This window comes from Dendrobates tinctorius, unplaced genomic scaffold (genome assembly GCF_039654945.1).
Source record: "Dendrobates tinctorius isolate UK_male_01 unplaced genomic scaffold, ASM3965494v1 ptg000046l, whole genome shotgun sequence".
Lineage (NCBI taxonomy): Eukaryota > Metazoa > Chordata > Amphibia > Anura > Dendrobatidae > Dendrobates > Dendrobates tinctorius.
This window is the reverse complement of record NW_027361714.1, coordinates 15290545-15314566: the sequence shown is the minus strand read 5'-3', so window position 1 is coordinate 15314566 and position 24022 is coordinate 15290545. Positions and strand designations below refer to the sequence as shown.

Sequence of the window (24022 nt, the reverse complement as noted above, 5' to 3'; positions counted from 1 at the left end):
GTAGATCCACCTTTCACCACAGTTACTGCTGCATGTCTTTTAGGGGAGGTCCCAACGAGCTTTGTACATCTAGAGGCTAAAATTTTTCCCATTCTTTGCAAACTATCTCTAGCTCAGTGAGATTGGATGGAGAGCGTCTGTGAACAGCAGTTTACGAGTCTTGCCACAAATTCTCAATGGGGATTATGTCTGGACTTTGACTGGGCCATTCACACATATGAATATGCTTTGATCTAAACCATTCCGTTGTAGATTTGGCGGTATTTTTAAGGTCATTGTCCTGCTGGAAGTAAAACTTTTGCCCCAGTCTCAAGTCTTTTGCAGCCTCTAACAGCTTTTCCTCCAGGGTTTCCCTGTAATTAGCTTCATCCATCTTCCCATCAACTCTGACTTGTTTACCTGTCCCTGCGGAAAAAAGTCATCCCCACAGCATGATGCTGCCACCACCATGTTTGACAGTGGAGATGGTGTTTTCAGAGTGATGTGCAGTGTTCGCTTTCCACCACACATGGTGGTTTGCATTTAGCCCAAAACGTTCTAATTTGGTCTCACCTGACCAGAGCACCTTTTTCCTTATGCTTGCTATGTCTCCTACATGTTTTTTTGCGAACTGGACTTCTTATGGCTTGGTTTAAAAAATTGCTTCCTCCTTGAACCTTCTTCCATAAAGGCCAGATTTGTGGAGTATATGACTATTAGTTGTACTGTGGATAGATTCTCTCATCTGGGCTGTGGATCTATGCATCTCCTCTAGAGTGACCATGGGCCTCTTTGCTGCTTCAATTAGTGTTCTCGTTACTTGGGATTCCAGTTTAGGTGGACAGCCATGTCTTGGTAGGTTTGCATTTGTGCTATACTCCTTCCGTTTTTAGATGATGGATTGAACAGTGCTTGGGCTATTTTTTTTATAAACTATCCCATCCTGCCTGCTGTTTGATCCCAAATATTCTCAAGCAAACCTCTGAGGCCTTCACAGAACAGCTGTAGTTATACTGAGAATAAATTACCGTATATACTCGTGTATAAGCTGAGATTTTCAGCCCATTTTTTGGGGCTGAAAGTCCCCCTCTCGGCTTATACAAGAGTCATATACCTGGGGTTTGGCGGGGGAGGGGGAGCGGGGGTGTCAGAGATCATACTGACCCCCCCATGCGCAGTCTCTGCAGCCCCCACGCTTCTCCCATGGTCTGCCTTCAGCGGTCACCTGGTACCACTCATTAAACTCATGAATATGTGCATATTCATGAGTTTAATGAGTGGGACCATGTGACTGCTGACGGAAGGAAGAGCTGCCGGAGACCGTGGGAGTCGGAGAAGCGAGGCTGGAGAGACCGCACCAGGAAGGGGTAAGTATATCCAATATTCACCTGTCCCGGGTCCATCACTGCTCATCGCTGTCTGCTGCGCCCTGTGTCAGTGACGTTTAGGCAGCAGTGGGGCGCAGTGACGTGGTTAGTGCGCTTCGCGCCCTCTGCTGGCTAAACAGTCACTGACACAGGAAGTGGCAGACAGCGGTGACCAGCGATGGACCCAGGACAGGTGAATATCTCAGGTGCTGGGTCCTGAGCAGGAAAAGTGAGTATGGCATTTTTTTGCAGCAGCATATGGGGGCATAATATATGGAGCATCTTATGGGGGCAGCATATGGGGGCATATTCTATGGGGCAGCATATGGGGGCATATTCTATGGGGCAGCATATGGGGGCATATTCTATAGAGCAGCATATGGGGGCATATTCTATGGGGCAGCATATGGGGCATATTCTATGGGGCAGCATATGGGGGCATAGTCTATGGAGCAGCATATGGGGGCAGCATATGGCAGCATATTCTATGGAGCAGCATATAGAAGCATATTCTATGGGGCAGCATATGGTGGCATATTCTATGGGGCAGCATATAGTGGCATAGTCTATGGAGCAACATATGGGGGAAGCATATGGGGGCATACTCTATGGAGCAGCATATGGGGGCATATTCTATGGGGCAGCATATGGGGGCATATTCTATGGGGCAGCATATGGGGGCATAGTTTATGGAGCAGCATATGGGGGCATATTCTATGGAGCAGCATATGGGGGCATACTCTATGGAGCAGCATATGGGGGCATATTCTATGGGGCAGCATATGGGGGCATATTCTATGGGGCAGCATATGGGGGCATAGTTTATGGAGCAGCATATGGGGGCATATTCTATGGAGCAGCATATGGGGGCATATTCTATGGGGCAGCATATGAGGGCATTTTCTATGGGGCAGCATATGGGGGCATATGCTATGGAGCAGCATATGGGGGCATATTCTTTGGAGCAGCATATGGGGGCAGCATATGGTAGAATATTCTATGGAGCAGCATATGGGGGCATATTCTATGGGGCAGCATATGGTGGCATATTCTATGGGGAAGCATATAGGGGCATAGTCTATGGAGCAACATATGGGGGCATACTCTATGGAGCATCATATGAGGGCATATTCTATGGGGAAGCATATGGGGGCATATTCCATGGAGCAGCATATGGGGGCATATTCTATGGGGCAGCATATGGGGGCATATTCTATAGAGCAGCATATGGGGGCATATTCTATGGGGCAGCATATGGGGGCATATTCTATGGGGCAGCATATGGGGGCATAGTCTTTGGAGCAGCATATGGGGGCTTCATATGGTAGCATATTCTTTGGAGCAGCATATGGGGGTATATTCTATGGGGCAGCATATGGTGGCATATTCTATGGGGCAGCATATGGGGGCAGCATATGGGGGCATATTCTATGGGGCAGCATATGGGGGCATATTCTATGGGGCAGCATATGGGGGCATAGTCTTTGGAGCAGCATATGGGGGCAGCATATGGTAGCATATTCTATGGAGCAGCATATGGGGGTATATTCTATGGGGCAGCATATGGTGGCATATTCTATGGGGCAGCATATAGGGGCATAGTCTATGGAGCAACATATGGGGGCAGCATATGGTGGCTTAGTCTATGGAGCAGCATATGGGGGCAGCATATGGCAGCATATTCTATGGAGCAGCATATAGGGGCATATTCTATGGGGCAGCATATGGTGGCATATTCTATGGGGCAGCATATAGTGGCATAGTCTATGGAGCAACATATGGGGGCAGCATATAGGGGCATACTCTATGGAGCAGCATATGGGGGCATATTCTATGGGGCAACATATGGGGGCATATTCTGTGGGGCAGCATATGAGAGACGTCATCGCCGCGTCTGACAGGTAAGTAACGACCGCTGCTGCGTCGCTGCTGAGATCTGCCTGTTTGGCAGCTCACTAGCAACCATTTAGTGAGGCACCAGCGATCCTGACCGGGTCATATCGTTGTCGGGATCTCTGGTGCATCGTTAAATGTAATGGGGCCCTTATTGTTGTAATATCACCTAAAATCCCAATGACATACATTTAAGTTTGTGGGTGTTAATATATAGTGAAAAATGTACACAGGTTCACGGTGTATAAATAGTTTTGTAAGGCATCATCGTAGTTGACTTATACTTGTTGAGTAGTCATGAGTGGCAGGAGTGATATTTTCTATTTCTGTCGATTTCACACCTTCACGCAAATGTATTTATCATGTATAGATAAGTGTATGTGCACAGGACATCTTTTTTTCCGGCAGCTGAGTTGCAGAGTTTTTCTTTGTGGAGTAGCTTCAGGAAAACACCAATGGACTTTTTCTTGAAATGGTTTTGCTGGTGTCTTTACTGTTGTTTCTTTTCTCCCACCGCCTGTATCTTTTCGAGTGAACACATTACTTCTTTTAACTGGTTCCTGGTTTGAAAACCCTGAAGCAGTTAAAAGAAGTAGCAAAATACAGAATATTCACAGCATTGTTGTTTTTACATTGCTGTGCACTATGTTAATTTTTTCCTGTAGTGTTTGGAATCTAGCTGAAAAAGACATTAACCCCTTAATGATAAGGGGTATTTCAGTTTTTGAATTTCTTTTTTTGCTCCCCTTCTTCCCAGAGCCATAACGTTTTTGTTTTTTGGTCAATATGGCCATGTGAGCAGTGGCGTAACTACAACGTTATGGAGGTGAAGCAGAAGTCCAGCGAGTTTCAGTGGTCGTGCCGCCTTAATCATCACAATGATTAAGGCGGCACGACCGCTGAAATGCGTCTGATTTTAAATGCACTTTAAGCCTGTGACTGTCACTGGTAGGAATTACCCGTTTTTGTGTCTCTGGTTATAAAGATGGATTTTGGACTTACAGTGGGGAAAAAAAGTATTTAGTCAGTCAGCAATAGTGCAAGTTCCACCACTTAAAAAGATGAGAGGCGTCTGTAATTTACATCATAGGTAGACCTCAACTATGGGAGACAAACTGAGAAAAAAAAATCCAGAAAATCACATTGTCTGTTTTTTTTTCATTTTATTTGCATATTATGGTGGAAAATAAGTATTTGGTCAGAAACAAGCAATCAAGATTTCTGGCTCTCACAGACCTGTAACTTCTTCTTTAAGAGTCTCCTCTTTCCTCTACTCATTACCTGTAGTAATGGCACCTGTTTAAACTTGTTATCAGTATAAAAAGACACCTGTGCACACCCTCAAACAGTCTGACTCCAAACTCCACTATGGTGAAGACCAAAGAGCTGTCAAAGGACACCAGAAACAAAATTGTAGCCCTGCACCAGGCTGGGAAGACTGAATCTGCAATAGCCAACCAGCTTGGAGTGAAGAAATCAACTGTGGGAGCAATAATTAGAAAATGGAAGACATACAAGACCACTGATAATCTCCCTCGATCTGGTGCTCCACGCAAAATCCCACCCCGTGGGGTCAGAATGATCACAAGAACGGTGAGCAAAAATCCCAGAACCACGCGGGGGGACCTAGTGAATGAACTGCAGAGAGCTGGGACCAATGTAACAAGGCCTACCATAAGTAACACACTACGCCACCATGGACTCAGATCCTGCAGTGCCAGACGTGTCCCACTGCTTAAGCCTGTACATGTCCTGGCCCGTCTGAAGTTTGCTAGAGAGCATTTGGATGATCCAGAGGAGTTTTGGGAGAATGTCCTATGGTCTGATGAAACCAAACTGGAACTGTTTGGTAGAAACACAACTTGTCGTGTTTGGAGGAAAAAGAATACTGAGTTGCATCCATCAAACACCATACCTACTGTAAAGCATGGTGGTGGAAACATCATGCTTTGGGGCTGTTTCTCTGCAAAGGGGCCAGGATGACTGATCCGGGTACATGAAAGAATGAATGGGGCCATGTATCGTGAGATTTTGAGTGCAAACCTCCTTCCATCAGCAAGGGCATTGAAGATGAAACGTGGCTGGGTCTTTCAACATGACAATGATCCAAAGCACACCACCAGGGCAACGAAGGAGTGGCTTCGTAAGAAGCATTTCAAGGTCCTGGAGTGGCCTAGCCAGTCTCCAGATCTCAACCCTATAGAAAACCTTTGGAGGGAGTTGAAAGTCCGTGTTGCCAAGCGAAAAGCCAAAAACATCACTGCTCTAGAGGAGATCTGCATGGAGGAATGGGCCAACATACCAACAACAGTGTGTGGCAACCTTGTGAAGACTTACAGAAAACGTTTGACCTCTGTCATTGCCAACAAAGGATATATCACAAAGTATTGAGATGAAATTTTGTTTCTGACCAAATACTTATTTTCCACCATAATATGCAAATAAAATGAAAAAAAAACAGACAATGTGATTTTCTGGAATTTTTTTTCTCAGTTTGTCTCCCATAGTTGAGGTCTACCTATGATGTAAATTACAGACGCCTCTCATCTTTTTAAGTGGTGGAACTTGCACTATTGCTGACTGACTAAATACTTTTTTTCCCCACTGTATGTGCTTTTTAATGAAAATGGAATAAAAGTTTTTTTTATGGATATCACCCTCGCTGGACTTCTGCTTCACCTTCATACTACTTGCAGCACTGCATGATCCTCGCGGTGGGACTGGAGAGGAGGTAAGCTGATCTTTTGTGCTTCTTTTTTTTCCCAAAGTTATGGGCCCCGTTGCGAACGTTCAAATGGGGCCCCCCCATGCCAAAATACACGCACATCTCCACTCCGTACACCTCGTACACGCGCGGCTCCACTCCGTACACTGTTGTGAGTTCATTTTCCCCTTCACCGTCGATGTCTGATGAACGCCCTCTTCTGGTGAAGGAAGGTAGTGAGGCTGATTACCAAACACCTGATCTGGTAGATGATGACTGGGTAACAGGAAATTCTGACTGGATATAAGGCAGCCGACGCCCTTCTGAGTCGCTGGTGATTTCTCTGCTGGATTCTTGGAGACCAGTCTGATTCCTGCTTCCCAAAGGTAAGTTTTTGCTCTGCTTTTGAACTTATTAGTTTTGTTTTGTTTACCTTGTTTTTTGGAGTTCAGCCATCCCCGGTCGGGGGTGTGCTGAATTCCATTTTTGTCTCTGATCAGTTTGTCTCTTTGCTCTGTCTTCAGAATTTACCTGAGTGCTGATATAGTCTTTTTGAAGTCCTAGCGACTTCAGGCCCTGGTTTTCCTATCCGACAATTGGGACATTTTTCTTTAGGCCTATTTAGTTCTCCGGCTGTGATCGAGGGGTTTAGGGCATCGTAGGAACCCCCCACGGCTACTGTTAGTTGTTGTGGATAGGATCAGGGGTCTGCAATCCGATAGCTACCAACCTCTCCGGTTTTCTGGACTTAGCTTGTATTTTTGTTTTTTCCTCCTTCAGTGACTCATTCATAACAGAATCACCAGCCATACCGCAGATTCTAGGGTACTCAATAGCAGGAAAGAATTGTAAAAAAAAAAAAGTGTCAGAATTTTTTTTTTTGTGTATATTTTTTCCTCTGTTTCTCTGAGGCCGTAGGAGGAATTTTTTCTCATTGGAGATTAAGCAATTGTCTGATCATGTGGAGCAGCTCACTGCTGAAGTGTGGGGAATTTCCTCCTATCTTGCTCTTTCACATGCTGCTGAACCAAAGATCCCTACTCCTGATGTGTTTTTTGGGGATCGGTCTAAATTTTTGAATTTTAAGAATTGTAAATTATTTTTTGCCTTGAAGCCTAACTCATCGGGGAGCTCCGCGCAGCAGGTTAAAATTGTCATCTCTTTGCTGTGCGGCGATCCCCAGGATTGGGCATTTTCTTTGAAACCTCATGATCCTATTCTGACTGATGTGAATGCATTTTTTAAGGCCTTGGGGTTGTTGCATGATGAACCTAACGCTATTGATCAGGCTGAAAAGGCCCTGTTGGCATTGAGCCAGGGTCGGGATTCTGCAGAGTTGTACTGTCAAAAATTCCAAAAGTGGGCAGTCCTTACTACCTGGAATGATGGTGCCTTGGCAGCTCTTTCGGAAGGGTTTGTCAGAAACCGTAAAAGATACTATGGTTGGATTTCCTGTTCCCTCTGGTCTTGATGATTGTATGTCATTAGCCATTCAGGTTGATCGGCATTTGCGTGAGCGCGGAACCGCACGAGGGGTGTTGCCACCTGTTGAACAAATGTCTGAACCTATGCAATGTGATAGAGTTTTGTCTAGGGCGCAACGACAGGAGTTCAGAAGGCGTAATAATCTGTGTTTCTTCTGTGGTGATGCCTCGCATATTATTTCTGTCTGCCCTAAACGAGAGAAACGTTTTGCACACACATTTGCTGTGGGTGGTGTTCAACCTAAGTTTCTTCTGGCTATTACTCTGATCTGCTCCCTGTCCACATTTTCTGCTAAGGATTTTGTGGATTCGGGAGCAACTCTGAAACTGATGGACTTGGAGTTTGCTAAACGTTGTGGGTTTCCTATGACACCTCTGCGGACGCCTATCCCTTTGAGGGGTATTGATGCTACTCCTTTGGCGAAGAATAAACCTCAGTGTTGGACCCAGGTGGTAATGCGGGTCACCCCAGACCATCAAGAAAATTGCAGATTTTTGGTGTTGCATAATTTGCATGATACCATCGTTCTGGGGTTTCCCTGGTGGCAAATCCATAATCCAGTTTTGGATTGGAAATCTGTGTCTGTGGTGAGTTGGGGTTGTCGGTGTGCCCTTAGTGATGCTCCTGTTTTCTCCACCTCTCCCCAGTCGCATGATGTTCCTGACTGTTTGGCTGATTATCATGATGTATTTAGTGAGAATGAGTCTGCGTCTTTGCCTCCTCATAGGAGTTATGACTGTGCAATTGAGCTGAGCCCTGGGTGTAAATTTCCCAAGGGTCGACTTTTCAATTTATCTGTACCCGAACACGAGGCTATGCGATCCTATATTAAGGAGTCGTTGGAGAAGGGTCATATTAGACCATCCTCTTCACCCTTAGGTGCTGGTTTTTTTTTCGTGGCTAAGAAAGATGGGTCATTAAGGCCTTGTATTGACTATCGTTCCCTCAACAAAATTACTGTTAAATATCAGTATCGGTTACCCCTGATTTCTGATCTATTCTCCAGAGTTAAAGGTGCTTGCTGGTTTACAAAGCTTGACCTCAGGGGGGCGTATAATCTTATTCGCATTAAGCATGAGGATGAATGGAAGACGGCGTTTAATACTCCGGAGGGACATTTTGAGTACCTGGTGATGCCTTTTGGGCTCACTAATGCCCCTTCTGTCTTCCAGTGCTTCATGAATGATATTTTCCGAGACTTGGTGGATAAATTTTTGATGATCTATCTGGATGATATTTTGATCTTTTCCAAGGATTGGGACTCTCATGTGGAACATGTTCGGACTGTGTTCCGGATTTTGAGGGAGAATTCCCTGTATGTCAAGGGATCGAAATGCCTTTTTGGTGTACAGAGGATTTAATTTTTGGGATTTATTTTGTCTCCGTCAACTATTGAAATGGACCCGGCCAAGGTACAGGCCATTTATGATTGGGTTCAGCCCACTTCTTTGAAGGCCCTCCAGAAATTTTTGGGTTTTGCTAATTTTTATCGTAAATTTATAGCTAATTTTTCTGGTATTGCCAAACCATTGACTGATTTGACTAAGAAGGGTGCTGATGTGCTGAATTGGTCTCCGGAGGCTGTTTCTTCCTTTCAGGAGCTGAAGCGAAGGTTCACTTCTGCTCCGGTTTTGCGGCAACCTGATGTCTCACTCCCGTTTCAGGTAGAGGTGGACGCTTCAGAGATTGGTGCAGGAGCTGTTTTGTCCCAAAAAGATCCTGTAACATCTAAAATGAATCCCTGTGCTTTCTTTTCCCGAAAGTTCTCCCCATCCAAACGTAACTATGATGTGGGGAATTGGGAACTGTTAGCCATGAAATGGGCATTTGAGGAGTGGAGACATTGGTTGGAGGGAGCTAAACATCAAGTCGTGGTCCTTACTGACCACAAGAATTTGATTTACCTGGAGTCGGCCAAACGCTTGAATCCTAGACAGGCTAGGTGGGCCTTGTTTTTCACACGTTTTGATTTTGTGGTCTCTTTTCTTCCGGGCACTAAGAATGTCAAGGCAGACGCCCTCTCTAGGAGTTTCTTTGCTGATTCTCCTGTTGTGACCAAGCCTGCTACCATCTTAGGTGAGGGGGTAGTTCTTTCTGCCATCTCGCCTGATTTGAGACGTGCTCTGGAAGAGTTTCAGGAGGACAAACCTGAGCGTTGTCCCATTGGAAAATTGTATGTTCCTGACCAGTGGAGGAAGAGAGTGATGTCTGAAGTTCATTGCTCTGCATTGGCTGGTCATCCAGGTATTTTTGGTACTAGAGATTTGGTGAGTCGGTCTTTTTGGTGGCCCGCCTTGTCTCGTGATGTCAGGAATTTTGTGCAGTCCTGTGGGACTTGCTCTCGGTCTAAACCTTGTTCTCGCGCTAGTGGGTTGTTGATGCCTTTGCCGGTGCCCAGGAGGCCATGGACCCATATTTCAATGGATTTTATCTTTGATATGCCTGTCTCTCAGAGAATGACTGTTATTTGGGTGATTTGTGATAGATTCTCTAAGATGGTCCATCTTGTACCATTCCCTAAGTTGCCATCTTCCTCAGAGTTGGTGCCCTTGTTTTTGCAACAGGTGGTTCGCTTGCACGGGATTCCTGAGAACATTGTATCTGACAGAGGAGTTCAGTTTGTGTCTAGATTTTGGAGGACTTTCTGTTCCAAGCTGGGAATTCAGTTGTTCTTCTCCTCTGCGTTTCACCCTCAGACCAATGGGCAGACGGTGAGAACAAACCAGACTTTGGAGTCGTATTTGAGATGTTTTATTTCTGCTGATCAGGATGATTGGGTTTCATTTTTGCCCTTGGCCGAATTTGCTTTAAATAATAGAGCTAGTTCTGCCACTTTGATGTCACCTTTTTTTGTAACTTTGGGTTTCATCCTCGATTCTCTTCAGGGCAGGTGGAGCCTTCTGCCTGCCCAGGTGTTGACACTGTGGTGGAGAGAATGCACCAGATCTGGGACCAAGTAGTGGATAAGTTGTCTCTCTCCCAGGAAAAGGCCCAGCGGTTTTCCAACCGGCATAGGACCATTGGTCCCCGGTTTAAGGTGGGTGATATGGTTTAGTTGTCATCAAAGAATATCGCTATGAAGGTGGCTTCTCCAAAGTTTAAACCTAGATTTATTGGACCTTACAAGATTTTGGAGATTCTTAATCCAGTCTCTTTTCGATTGGCTCTTCCTGTTACATTTAAGATCTATAACGTGTTTCATAAGTCTCTGTTAAAGAGGTTTGTTGAGCCAGTAGTTCCTGTGGTGGCACCTCCTGACCCGGTATTGGTTGAAGGTAATGTGGAATATGAGGTTGAGAAGATACTGGATTCTCGCCTGGCTAGACGGAGACTCCAGTATTTGGTTAAATGGAAGGGTTATGGCCAGGAGGATAATTCTTGGGTCCCTGCATCCGATATTCATGCCGAAAGATTGGTTTGTGCCTTTCATCGGGCCCATCCTGATCGCCATGGTGGCGTGGATGAGGGTTCGGTGACCCCTCCTCAAGGGGGAGGTACTGTTGTGAGTTCATTTTCCCCTTCACCATCGATGTCTGATGAACTCCCTCTTCTGGTGAAGGAAGGTAGTGAGGCTGATTACCAAACACCTGATCTGGTAGATGATGACTGGGTAACAGGAAATTCTGACTGGATATAAGGCAGCCGACGCCCTTCTGAGTCGCTGGTGATTTCTCTGCTGGATTCTTGGAGACCAGTCTGATTCCTGCTTCCCAAAGATAAGTTTTTGCTCTGCTTTTGAACTTATTAGTTTTGTTTTGTTTACCTTGTGTTTTGGAGTTCAGCCATCCCCGGTCAGGGGTGCGCTAAGTTCCATTTTTGTCTCTGATCAGTTTGTCTCTTTGCTCTGTCTTCAGAATTTACCTGAGTGCTGATATAGTCTTTTTGAAGTCCTAGCGACTTCAGGCCCTGATTTTCCTATCCGACGGTTGGGACATTTTTTGGTAGGGTTTTTTACGGATTGCAGACAGCAGCTTTTCTATCCTGTCCTTTTTAGTTAACTTGGGCCCCATCTTTTGCTCAACCTATCTTTCTATCTGTGTTAGTGTTTTCATCTTGCTTCACCGTCATTATATGTTGGGGGCTGCCTTTTGCTTTGGGGTCTGCTCTGGGGCAGTTTAGATTTCCCCTTTCTTTCTTAAGGCCTATTTAGTTCTCCAGCTGTGATTGAGGGGTCTAGGGCATCGTAGGAACCCCCCACGGCTACTGTTAGTTGTTGTGGATAGGATCAGGGGTCTGCAATCCGATAGCTACCAACCTCTCCGATTTTCTGGACTTAGCTTGTATTTTTGTTTTTTCCTCCTTCGGTGACTCATTCATAACAGAATCACCAGCCATACCGCAGATTCTAGGGTACTCAATAACAGGAAAGAATTGTACACGCACGGCTCCGCTCCGTACATCTCGTACACGTGCGGGTCTGCTCCGTACACCTCGTACACACGCGGCTCCGCTCGGTACACCTCGTACACGCGCGGCCCCGCTTGGTACACCTCGTACACGCGCGGCTCCGCTCCGTACACCTCGTACACGCGCGGCTCCGCTCCGTACACCTCGTACACGCGCGGCTCCGCTCCGTACACCTCGCACATGCGCGGCTCCGCTCCGTACACCTCCTACACATGCGGCTCCACTCCGTACACTTTGTACACACGCGGCTCCGCTCCGTCCACCTCATACACATGCGGCTCCGCTCCATCCACCTCATACACACGTGGCTCTGCTCCATCCACCTCATACACACGTGGCTCTGCTCCGTCCACCTCATACACACGCGGCTCCGCTCCGTATACACTCGGCTCTGCTCACCTCGTACACACATGGCTCCGTTCCGTACACACAAAGCTCTGCTACATCCACCCTGTAAACCCCTCCTGACCCCACACATAAACTTACCCTCTCCCAGCACCATGACAGCCAGCACAGCAGAGTCCTGCATACACGGAGACGCCTGATCATGTGACCCTTGACTCCTCCCCTCCTGTGACCTCATCAAAGGTCCTGTGCGCACAGAGCAGCCATCGCTTCAGGCCAATTGCAGCCTGGCAGCCAATCAAAGCACGGAGCTGCACAGCAAATGAGCGGCTGCAGCTCCGTGATCGGGCCCCTAAGCACTAAGCATTTAGGTGTGTGATGATCATTTTGGACCCAAAAATGAAAAAATTGATTTTTTTTCCAATAAAAATGTTGCTTTAGTCTTAAATATTTGATTTTAGAAGTAGATGAAACCACAGTTTGCAATTCAGTTTCTCCCAAATGTTGGTATCCCATATTTGGTTAAAAAAAAAAAACCCTGCTGTTTAGGCATATGCCAGTGCACAAAAGGAAAGAGTGCAAATTTAGTTAGAACAGATTGCGGACGACATATCATATTTGCATGGTCCCTGAGGTGCCATATCAGCAGAAACCGACTCCGTGAATTAAACCTCTCAAGAAATTCCTCTAGGGATATGATGTGCATTTTAACCTACGGATACATTACAAAATTTTATAAGAATGGGCAATGAAAATTAAATATTATATTTTCACACAAAATTATTACTTTAGCTTGAAATTTTTACTGTCAAAAGAGGTAATAGGAGAAAGTGGACCTCACAATTGTTACGCAATTTCCCTTTATCACAATAATACTCTCATAAGTGGCCGGATACTACTTTTTGGTCATAGTGCTTGGCTCAAAATGGAAGAAGTTCTGTTTGACCTTTTGAGTGCAATTTTGGTTGGAATGGATAGCTGACACCATGTCACATTAGTGGAACCCCTATGGTGGCAGAACAGCAAAAATCCACCAAAAGAAACCCTAATTTGGAAACTATATCAATCAAGGAGTATATCATATAGGGGAGTAGTGAGTATTTTGAAACCACATGTGCCTCACATAATTTTATCACCGTGATGTGGAAATAACAAAAATAAAGTTTTACTACCACTATATTGGCTGAAAATCTTTGATTTTCACAAGGAGTAATGGGTAAAAATGGACCCCATAATTTGTTACAAATGGAGTCAATTTGGAATTTGTTTGGCCTTTGTTCCAGTGGTGTCCCATCTTTATGCGTCTAGGCACGCAAAAAAGCATGATCGACTTGTTTTGTTTGTAAACTGTGCTGGTTGGAACCCGCTACCAGATGAAGGCCAGTCTATGTTATTATAGTGAATGATTCCTTCTGAATTTTTACCTGTATTGCTTTTTTTGAGGAGTTGGTCAGAAACCCTAAGTTAAGTGCTTAGAATAGAGCACAGGATAAAAGTGAACCAAGTCTTATACGGATTTTTGGGAGGTTTAATGAACAAATCAACAGCAGTTAAAGAATTGTTGTTGTTTTTTTTTGTTGCCGTTCAACGTGAAGTATTATTTCTTGGGTCAGCACGATTACACCAATACCAGACTTATATATGTTTTATGTTTTGCCACTTTTGTTCAGTAAAGACTATGATTTTGCCACATTCTGAGCAGCATAATGTTTTTATTTTTCTGCCAACAGAGCTGTAAGAGTGCTTGATTTTTGTGGGATGTGACTGTTTTCAATTATACACTTTTTTTACATAATTCTTTTTGATCAATTGTTATAGCATTTTTGCATGTCAACATGATGAAAAAGCTAAAACTTGGCACATGTTTGTCTTTTATGTCGTTCATCATATGGAATAAATAATGTGACACTTTTATACATCTGGTAGTTCTGGATGTGGCAATATAGATTATATGCACGTGTTTTGGTTATATTTTCTTTTACATTAAGCCTGCATTTTTACATATTTTTGTAGGTTTTTTTTTCTACACTTTTATTGAACTTTTTAGTCCCACTATGGGGTTTGAATGTTTTTCACTTCAAAGGCTGGTCTGATAAACTATAATACTTCTGTATTTCAGTGTTTGAGATCTGTTACTTTTACATTGACACACCCTGTTAGACTCTGCTGATGGCAGGGCCTAGGAGGCCATTGTACCTGGCAGACCCCAAGGCTATTAATTGACCTACGAGGTTTTCATTGCAACAAATAAAACCTCAAGATCGAAGGGTACCGATGAGGTTCAAGAGGGAGATTGTTTCCTCTGTTAACCGTCTGATGCTTGTGACCCTATTGATAGCGGCATTTAGGAGGTTAAACGGCCATGAGTTGTGCTGACATTAATCTTGACGTATTCTGGAGCGTGTATAACATCTCATTGACTCTTCATCCCTATTCTTGTATGCATGGCCCATCATCCCTATCCTGGTATGCATGGTTTCTCATCCCTATCCTTGTATGCATGGCCCCCCATGAGAAAAGCATGTAAAAAAAGCAAAAACTCCTACTTATCTTCCCTGAGCACCCTCGCAGCATCATGATCCGACTTCCAGCAGCTCCTGCTGGAAGCCAGAACAAGATGCTGCAAGGGCACTCAGGGAAGGTAAATAGGAGGGTTTTTTTTATAGCTGTTGGAAGCCGGCGGCTGCGGCTGTAGCTGTGCGCACTATAAGAGAAATGAATATTCATTGCCAGTGCAGTGAATATTTGAATATTAATTTCTCTTCAGCAGCGGACACAGTTACAACCGCAGCCGCAGACTTCTGCCTCCTGTGACCCGCTGCGCCACCGCTAGCTTCTGGGACAATGACTCATGCGTAAGCCGGGGGGGGAGTTTAAAGCACAAAAAAGTACTGAAAAACTCGGCTTATACACAAGTATATACGGTACATATTTTAGATCTGATTCAGATGTTGTATTTACTTTGAAAAGTTATGAAGGGCTGTACAATCATTTCTGAAAATATAACTCAATCTCCATCCTCCCAGTCTATATGACAGCTCCTTGGTGACTCTCCTGCTGTTGAGATCTCACACTGCTCAGTACAAGCTGCAGCTGTCAGGCTAGGAGGGAAGAGCTTGAAATCATGAGCTCTTTCATTATATAGCTGGACTCATACATCGCTTTTATTATAATAGCAGAACTATGCAAACATACTGACATTGATCTGGTCTAAGAGGTCTGTTTAGTAATGTATACAGTTTATATGATCAAATGTGATGACAAATCCACTTTAATTTTTGAGAAATTCACACTGAGCAAGAGATTTAGTACATTACGTACCCTTCACCCGTATATAGGTCACAGTAGTGGGATGGAATATGGGTTGTGTCCCCATTTAAAGGGAATCTGTCAGGATGTTTTGCTATGTAATCTAAGAGCAGCATGATGTAAGGGCTGAAAATGGGATTTCAATGATGTGTCACTTGCTAGGATGTGTTTTTCTTTTTCAATAAAATCAGTGTTTTATCTGTTGGAGATTATTACTACAGGACTAGATGTCTTGTGCCTCCCAGTCTACTGCTTTATATAACTTCACCCCTATTAGTGATGTAGCTTTCTGTTAATTTTCAGTGTACGCAGACCGCTGCCAATCAGTAGTGTGGGTGGAGTTATGCATGGCTCAGCATTCTGTCATTGCACAGTGTACACAGACCGCGCCAATCAGTGGTGTGGGCAGAGTTAAACACAGTTCAGCATTCTGTCATTGCACAGTGTACGCAGACAGCTGCCAATAAGTGGTGTGGGTGGAGTTATACACAGTTCAGCATTCTGTCATTGCACAGTGTACGCAGACAGCTGCCAATCAGTGGTGTGGGTGGAGTTATGCATGGCTCAGCATTCTGTCAGTGCACAGTGTACACAGACAGCTGCCAATCAGTGCTGTGGGCAGAGTTAAACACAGTTCAGCATTCTGTCATTGCACAGTGTACGCAGCCAGCTGCCAATCAGTGATGTGGGTGGAGTTATGCATGGCTCAGCATTCTGTCATTGCACAGTGTACACAGACAGCTGCCAATCAGTGGTGTGGGTGGAGTTATGAAGGGCTCAGCATTCTGTCATTGCACAGTGTACACAGACAGCTGCCAATCAGTGGTGTGGGCAGAGTTATACATAGCTCAGCATTCTGTCATTGCACAGTGTACGCAGACAGCTGTCAATCAGTGGTGTGGGCGGAGTTATGCATGGCTCAGCATTCTGCAATTGCACAGTGTACGCAGACAGCTGCCAATCAGTGGTGTGGGCGGAGTTATGCATGGCTCAGCATTCTGTCATTGCACAGTGTATGCAGACAGCTGCCAATCAGTGATGTGGGTGGAGTTATGAAGGGCTCAGCATTCTGTCATTGCACAGTGTACACAGACAGCTGCCAATCAGTGATGTGGGTGGAGTTATGAAGGGCTCAGCATTCTGTCATTGCACAGTGTACGCAGACAGCTGCCAATCAGTGATGTGGGTAGAGTTATGCATGGCTCAGCATTCTGTCATTGCACAGTGTACACAGACAGCTGCCAATCAGTGATGTGGGTGGAGTTATGAAGGGCTCAGCATTCTGTCATTGCACAGTGTACGCAGACAGCTGCCAATCAGTGATGTGGGTGGAGTTATGCATGGCTCAGCATTCTGTCATTGCACAGTGTACACAGACAGCTGCCAATCAGTGATGTGGGTGGAGTTATGAAGGGCTCAGCATTCTGTCATTGCACAGTGTACGCAGACAGCTGCCAACCAGTGGTGTGGGCAGAGTTATGCATGGCTCAGCATTCTGTCATTGCACAGTGTACACAGACAGCTGCCAATCAGTGATGTGGGTGGAGTTATGCATGGCTCAGCATTCTGTCATTGCACAGTGAACACAGACAACTGCCAATCAGTGATGTGGGTGGAGTTATGAAGGGCTCAGCATTCTGTCATTGCACAGTGTACGCAGACAGCTGCCAATCAGTGGTGTGGGTGGTGTTATGCAGGGCTCAGCATCCTGTCATTGCACAGTGTACGCAGACAGCTGCCAATCAGTGGTGTGGGTGGAGTTATGCATGGCTCAGCATTCTGTCATTGCACAGTGTACGCAGACAGCTGCCAATCAGTGGTGTGGGTGGAGTTATACACAGTTCAGCATTCTGTCATTGCACAGTGTACGCAGACAGCTGCCAATCAGTGGTGTGGGCAGAGTTATACAGGGCTCAGCATTCTGTCATTGCACAGTGTACGCAGACAGCTGCCAATCAGTGGTGTGGGTGGAGTTATGCATGGCTCAGCATTCTGTCATTGCACGGTGTGCACAGACAGCTGCCAATCAGTGGTGTGGGTGGAGTTATACACAGTTCAGCATTCTGTCATTGCACAGTGTACGCAGACAGCTGCCAATCAGTGGTGTGGGCAGAGTTATACAGGGCTCAGCATTCTGTCATTGTACAGTGTACGCAGACAGCTGCCAATCAGTGGTGTGGGTGGAGTTATGCATGGATCAGCATTCTGTCATTGCACAGTGTACACAGACAGCTGCCAATCAGTGGTGTGGGTGGAGTTATGCATGGCTCAGCATTCTGTCATTGCAAAGTGTACACAGACAGCTGCCAATCAGTGGTGAGGGTGGAGTTATGCATGGATCAGCATTCTGTCATTGCACAGTGTACGCAGACAGCTTCTAATCAGTGGTGTGGGTGGAGTTATGCATGGCTCAGCATTCTGTCATTGCACAGTGTACACAGACAGCTGCCAATCAGTGGTGTGGGTGGAGTTATGCATGGCTCAGCAGTCTGTCATTGCAAAGTGTACACAGACAGCTGCCAATCAGTGGTGAGGGTGGAGTTATGCATGGATCAGCATTCTGTCATTGCACAGTGTACGCAGACAGCTTCCAATCAGTGGTGTGGGTGGAGTTATGCATGGCTCAGCATTCTGTCATTGCACAGTGTACACAGACAGCTGCCAATCAGTGGAGTGGGTGGAGTTATGCATGGATCAGCATTCTGTGATTATATCAACATACCAAAGTGCTGGCCAGCTTGTGACACATTGCTGGAGTGAAAATGTGAAAGAAACCGAAGCTCTAAATTCAGATAGACTTTATACCTTTTGGACGTTCTATCAGACCTAACATTTGTAATGATTTATTGTGTCCTCAGTGCTATGAAACATCCTGTTATTTTTTTAGGAGAGCTTTTTAAAACTAGACCACCTTGGATGAGTGGAGCATGGAAATCAGCAATAAAATCCAGCTTATCACTAACCCCATCAATAAGTATGACTGACCGGGCAGCTTTACAGGCTGAGATCTGGCTCATCAAGGTGAGAAAAATGTTTCTGTTCCGATATATGTAAATGAGTCTTATGCCTTATATGAATCAATGTAACCAATACACGATACATTATGCAACTTTCTAACATATTAGGCTGTGTGCACACGCTGCGGATTTTGCTGCGGTTCCGCAGCGGTTTTGGCCGCTGCGGACCCGCAGCAGTTTTAGCTGCGGTGTACAGTACCATGATTCCCTATGGGAATCAAAAACCGCAGTGCAGACGGTGCGGAATTTTCAGCGCGGATTATCTGCGGTTTTCAATCCGCAGAAAGAATTGACATGTCAATTCTTTCTGCGGATTCCCCTGCGGTTTGCCATCTCCTCCATTGAGGAGATGAAAAACCGCAGGGCAAAACCGCAGAGCAATCCGCAGGTAAAACAGCAGGTATTTTGACCTGCGGTTTCACCTGCGGATTTTACAAAATCCGCGCGGATGAATCCGCACCTAATCCGCAGCGTGTGCACACAGCCTTACTGTAGTTGAGATCTTCCCTAGTTAGAACCCTGCTTGCTGTCAGGTCATAGAAACGTGATACAATTCTGTTACCAGTAAAGGTAATATATGCACTTTCTGCATAGTGTGGTTGTGTCCATGCTGTCTATTTAATGTCAATTGTTTTAAGAAATTAATCAGCACAAAATTATTAGACTTGTTCACATAAAAAAAAAACCTGAACTTTCAGTTTAAAAATTTTGAATTTTACATATATGGTAATATATACAGTATATAATATACGGTAATAAATGTAGTCTATCATCTAATATTTTAGGGTCAAGACAAAAACTCAGAAAATGCTCTTACAAGTCAGATTAGAGAAGGAGAAAACCGAACTCCCAGTTTCACAATAGCTCAAGAAAGGCAACTTGTAGAGAAGTCCATAAACTCACTGCCTAAAAGGTATTCTTGGTTTGAGAATTGGGGCAGAGTAAATGGTCACTGTACTTTTAGAAAATTTGATCTCATTGAATGGGTGATGGGATAAATAGACAATCACAGATCACTTTTATTGAAAAATTATATGTCTTCCTCCAAAAACCACTCCAAAATGCCAAAACTATGGCTGTGATCAAGGTGTTTATGCCACAATTCTGGCATAAAACGCCTTCCTTCAAATGTGCTAAATTTTGGCACAACGCTAAACTGTGCAAATATATTATGACTTTTTCATTTTCGGACCGCTTTGCCAAAATGAGTGGAACAATGCGACACATGCAATACACTTGTTTAAAGGGGTATTCCCATCTCAAAGCTCCTATGCTAATATGTAGTAGGTGTAGTTATAATAATATTAGCAAATACCTCTCCTCGAATTAGAAATGGAGTATAGTTCTTCTGATTCACTACGTCATTCACCTCATGTGCAGGACATTGCAGTAGCTTATGTATCCATGGATAGGACCACTAACAGCTAACTGTCATGACATAGCAAATCAGAAGAACTGTGCTCCATTTCTAATTAGAGTTATTTGCTAATATTATTATTCCTACTACATATTGGGTAGGATCTGTGAGATGGGAATACGCCTTTAATATATCATTTACCAAGGCTAACATTTCTCTTCCTCATTTTTTGTTCTTTTTATTATTTTTTTTCTTAACACTTATCACAATTGATGTATATAAATAAGAAAGGGTTTAGTGAGATTTGTAAAATGACTTTTTTATTGTGCTGCAAGCTTCAAATTGTATGAAATCCAATGAAAAGCAGTTCTGATGACGGCACTTGACAGTGGCACTACTTGAAGCTCGAGGGTCCCCGGCCCCAACTATAAACGGGTCTTTAATAATATTTGTTTTCTCATATGAGCCAAAGGGTCATTTGGACCGGCAATGCTGTCAGTGCTGGTCCTGCACCTGCTGTAGTTATACCCCTTTGAAAAGAGCAATATTTATTACTAGAAGTTCTCACATATAATGTGTATATAAAGCGAATGTGGTCTTCATAGTTGTCCTTTTCTCAGGCAGAATGTAGCTGGCTTTGACAACTACTCAGCCACATCCAAGAGGCAGCACCACAGTCTCCGTTATCAGTATGCAGCACCGTGCCACTCTAATCTACTTCACCTGGTGATGATATCTTCCCATATACCAGCGTATGAGGTACTTCTGCTTAACATGTAGCGTAGCTCATTTTACATACTAGAAAGCTCATCTCCATTTGTTCCTGCAGGTCCTTCTAGATAGTGTGAAGCCCAGCGTGATACCTATAGTTTATGACAACTGTGGGACGACACCAGAAAGTCTGCTCTTCTGTGTGGAAAAAGCGTTGGATGGCCGCATGGTACAGAGCATTGGGATTATTACAGATGGAGATTCTCAAGAAATACACTTACTACAGAGTAAGAACCGGTAATAAAATGTCAATACTGGTGAGATGGTCAGGGCCTTATGTAGGACTAGTCAAGGTATTATGTAGGACTGGACAGGGCATTATGTATGACTGGTTGGGGCATTATGTAGGACAGGTCGGGGACTTATGTAGGACTGGTCGGAGCCTTATGTAGGACTGGTCGGGGCCTTATGTAGGACTGGTCGGGGCCGTATGTAGGACTGGTCGGGGCCGTATGTAGGACTGGTCGGAGCTGTATGTAGGACTGGTCGGGGCATTATGTAGGACTGGTCAGGGATTCATGCAGAAGATATGTGAATCATTTGGACTTTATAGGTACTAACATAAAAAAGAAAGTAACTAATTTAAAGCGATCCTGTCAGCTGTTTTGGCCGAAGTAAGATACGGCCACTGCCTTTCAGGGCTTATCTACAGCATTCTATAATTCTGTAGATAACCCCCCCGTCCGGCCTCCCATCTTCTTGCGATGCCACTCTCTTGTTGCTTCTTCGCTCCCCTGCATCGTGCTCCTGCGCAGGCTTACTTTTTTGTCCTGTTGAGGGTGTAGTGACCAGCAGATTCTCAGGATGCAGTGACGAGACACGAGACAAGGATATAATTTGTATAATCAACTTTTATAAATTGGAGCCATTAGGGCTATGCTGAACAGACAGACGGGGGGTAAACACAAATCTGTCCTCGCAGGGACTCAATAAAATAAACAATACTTTCTTAAGGAAACTGGGAGTACCCCGGCTAGTCCGGGTGTAGAAAGCCGGAACGTGGCCAAACTATGGTAATTATGGATATAGTCCACTTTTCCTTCCTTGTGTCACTCGGGATCGCAGATGCGGCCGCTTACAGATCGTTGGTGCGGCTGTCTTGACGCCTCGATATCCCGGGGAGATTTGGGCTCGACAGGCCCTTGAAGAAACGATGCTGGTGGGGCGCAACAGGCCCTGAAGAAACGGTGCCGGTGGGGCGCAACAGGCCCTGAAGAAACGATGCCGATGGGGCGCAACAGGCCCTGGAGAAACAATGCCGGTGGGGCGCAACAGGCCCTGAAGAAACGATGCCGGTGGGGCGCAACATGCCCTGAAGAAACAATGCTGGTGGGGCGCAACAGGCCATGAAGAAACGATGCAGGTGGGGCGCAACAGGCCCTGAAGAAACAATGACGGTGGGGCGCAACAGGCCCTGAAGAAACGATGACGGTGGGGCGCGACAGGCCCTGAAGAAACAATGACGGTGGAGCACGGTAATGACGCAATTCCCAACTGACCAGTAGCTGTTCTCTGATAAGAGTCCCTCCACAGCCAGGAAATGTGCCTCTAATGTTGCCTAGGACGAGGTGGTGTGTCCCCTGAGGTCGGTGATGACAGGGTTGCCGTGGTGGGAGAAGGCCGGGGGGCGGTGTCCAGGCCTCTGTGGCCGCTTTACGTGTCGTCACAGCCGCGACCTGAGGTAAGGGATCTGTCTCACCAAGGCGGGGGGCGGCGGGCGTGGCTTTCTGGGAACGGGGGCGGGAAGCGGCCTCCGGTAAAAGTCTCTCACGTCTCCCTTGTCGGTGAGTGCGCAGTATCCTCCTCACAGACTCCTGTCGGTGTCCCTCCAAGTCGCCCGGCTTCCTGCCTCCTGTCACACTCTCCCAACTGCCACTTCAGCGCGCCCCCTGCTCCTTTTATCCTTGCCCTGCCCCCTGTTTCCCTGACAACTTCAGTCAAGTCTCTCCCTTTACTGTCCTCCCAGTATTGTTCCCTCAGGAACCCTGATGGAGGTCCCCTGGGTACCTGCCCGGTCACTGTCTGGGAGTCCTCCTCCCCACAAGGGCAGAGCAAAGTACTGCAATGCGTAAGCGCCGGGAAAGGTCAGAGAGGTCCGGCGCCTGCACACTGCAGTACTTTACTCTGCCCTCAACAGGACAGATAAGTACGCCTGCGCAGGAGCATGATTCCGGGGAGTGATGAAGCAACAGGAGGGCGGCATCGCAAGAAGATGGGAGGCGCCGGACCTGCACATGCAACACCAATTGGACTGGACTACCCTGCCGGTGAGTATAATAAAAGTTATTTTTCTTATCTTTCAGGTTGGACTGGGGGCTTATCTGCAGCATTATAGAATGCTGTAGATAAGCCCTGAAAGGCGGTGGCCGCATCTTTTCTCGGCCAAATATCCTGACAGGTTCCCTTTAGTTTAAAATGCTGCATTTTTCACTTTAATCAACATTTGAGCCACTATTTGCAATAACTGTCTATAGAATAACCACTGTCTTTTTTGAGAGCTCTGTTAGTGTTTTTGCTTCAAAAACCACTAGTGGTTTCTTCATTGTTGAATGGAGTTAAAAATACATCTATAAAGTATATTGATATTACTATTAAAGGTGAAGTCTTCTACTGGAAAAACTACTGCCCTGGGGTAAAGTATATGATAAAAAACTCCATGCTTGCTGCAGATGGACTGCTGGCTCACTGAAAGGGGATGTCCGGTATTCAATTGTACTTTCACCATAGGATTGCAAAGGTAGACAGTAACAAGCAGAGCTATACTCTCCTCCCCAGGTCAAGCAGTGCCTGTCTGATGCTACCACACTCTTTTGTTGACTGGCTGTATGGTTGTCGTAATGACTATAGTACACATGACTGCTGAAGCTAGTGATTTGCTACTGCGATCATAACATCATCACGATTGCTTTGTAGTGCTGGGATCCTGGGTTCAAATCATTGTTTGCATGGAGTTTGTTTGTTCTCCCCTTGTTCGCATGGGTTTCCTCCCAGTACTCTGATTGCCTCCAACACTTCAAGATATAAGCAATGATAAGCAATGTAGATTATGAGTTAAAAAATAGAAGTCGCAGATGGCACCGCTATTACCATATATCAGCTGATGGTATGCGTCTGGCAGCAAGCTGTCATCCAATGCTCCTGGGTGCTTGACCTCGCAGTGATCAAATGATTGAATCCATATGAAGAAAAAGGTCGCACTCGACAGGATGAAATATAGCTCCTTTATTGACACGTAGTTACATGTCAGGTCAGAGTAGAGTGGCAAGAGTGTTCACAAGCTGACAACGGCCGTTTCGCGCAGCTCTAGAGCTTCCACGGGTCGGTTTGGACCCGTGGAAGCGCTAGAGCAGTGCGAAACGGCCGTTGTCAGCTTGTGAACACTCTTGCC

At 45.4% G+C, this 24022-nt stretch overlaps 1 protein-coding gene across 1 annotated transcript in view; it reads left to right on the top strand.

Annotated features, from left to right (window-relative positions):
• ECT2L (epithelial cell transforming 2 like) overlaps window positions 1-24022 on the top strand; it is a 111835-nt gene that overhangs the window by 24925 nt on the left and 62888 nt on the right. Inside the window, exons 5-8 of the mRNA XM_073575716.1 lie at window positions 18377-18510; window positions 19292-19419; window positions 20484-20622; window positions 20693-20861. Of these exons, the coding sequence (XP_073431817.1) occupies window positions 18377-18510; window positions 19292-19419; window positions 20484-20622; window positions 20693-20861 (570 nt within the window). The remainder of the gene's footprint in view (window positions 1-18376; window positions 18511-19291; window positions 19420-20483; window positions 20623-20692; window positions 20862-24022) is intronic.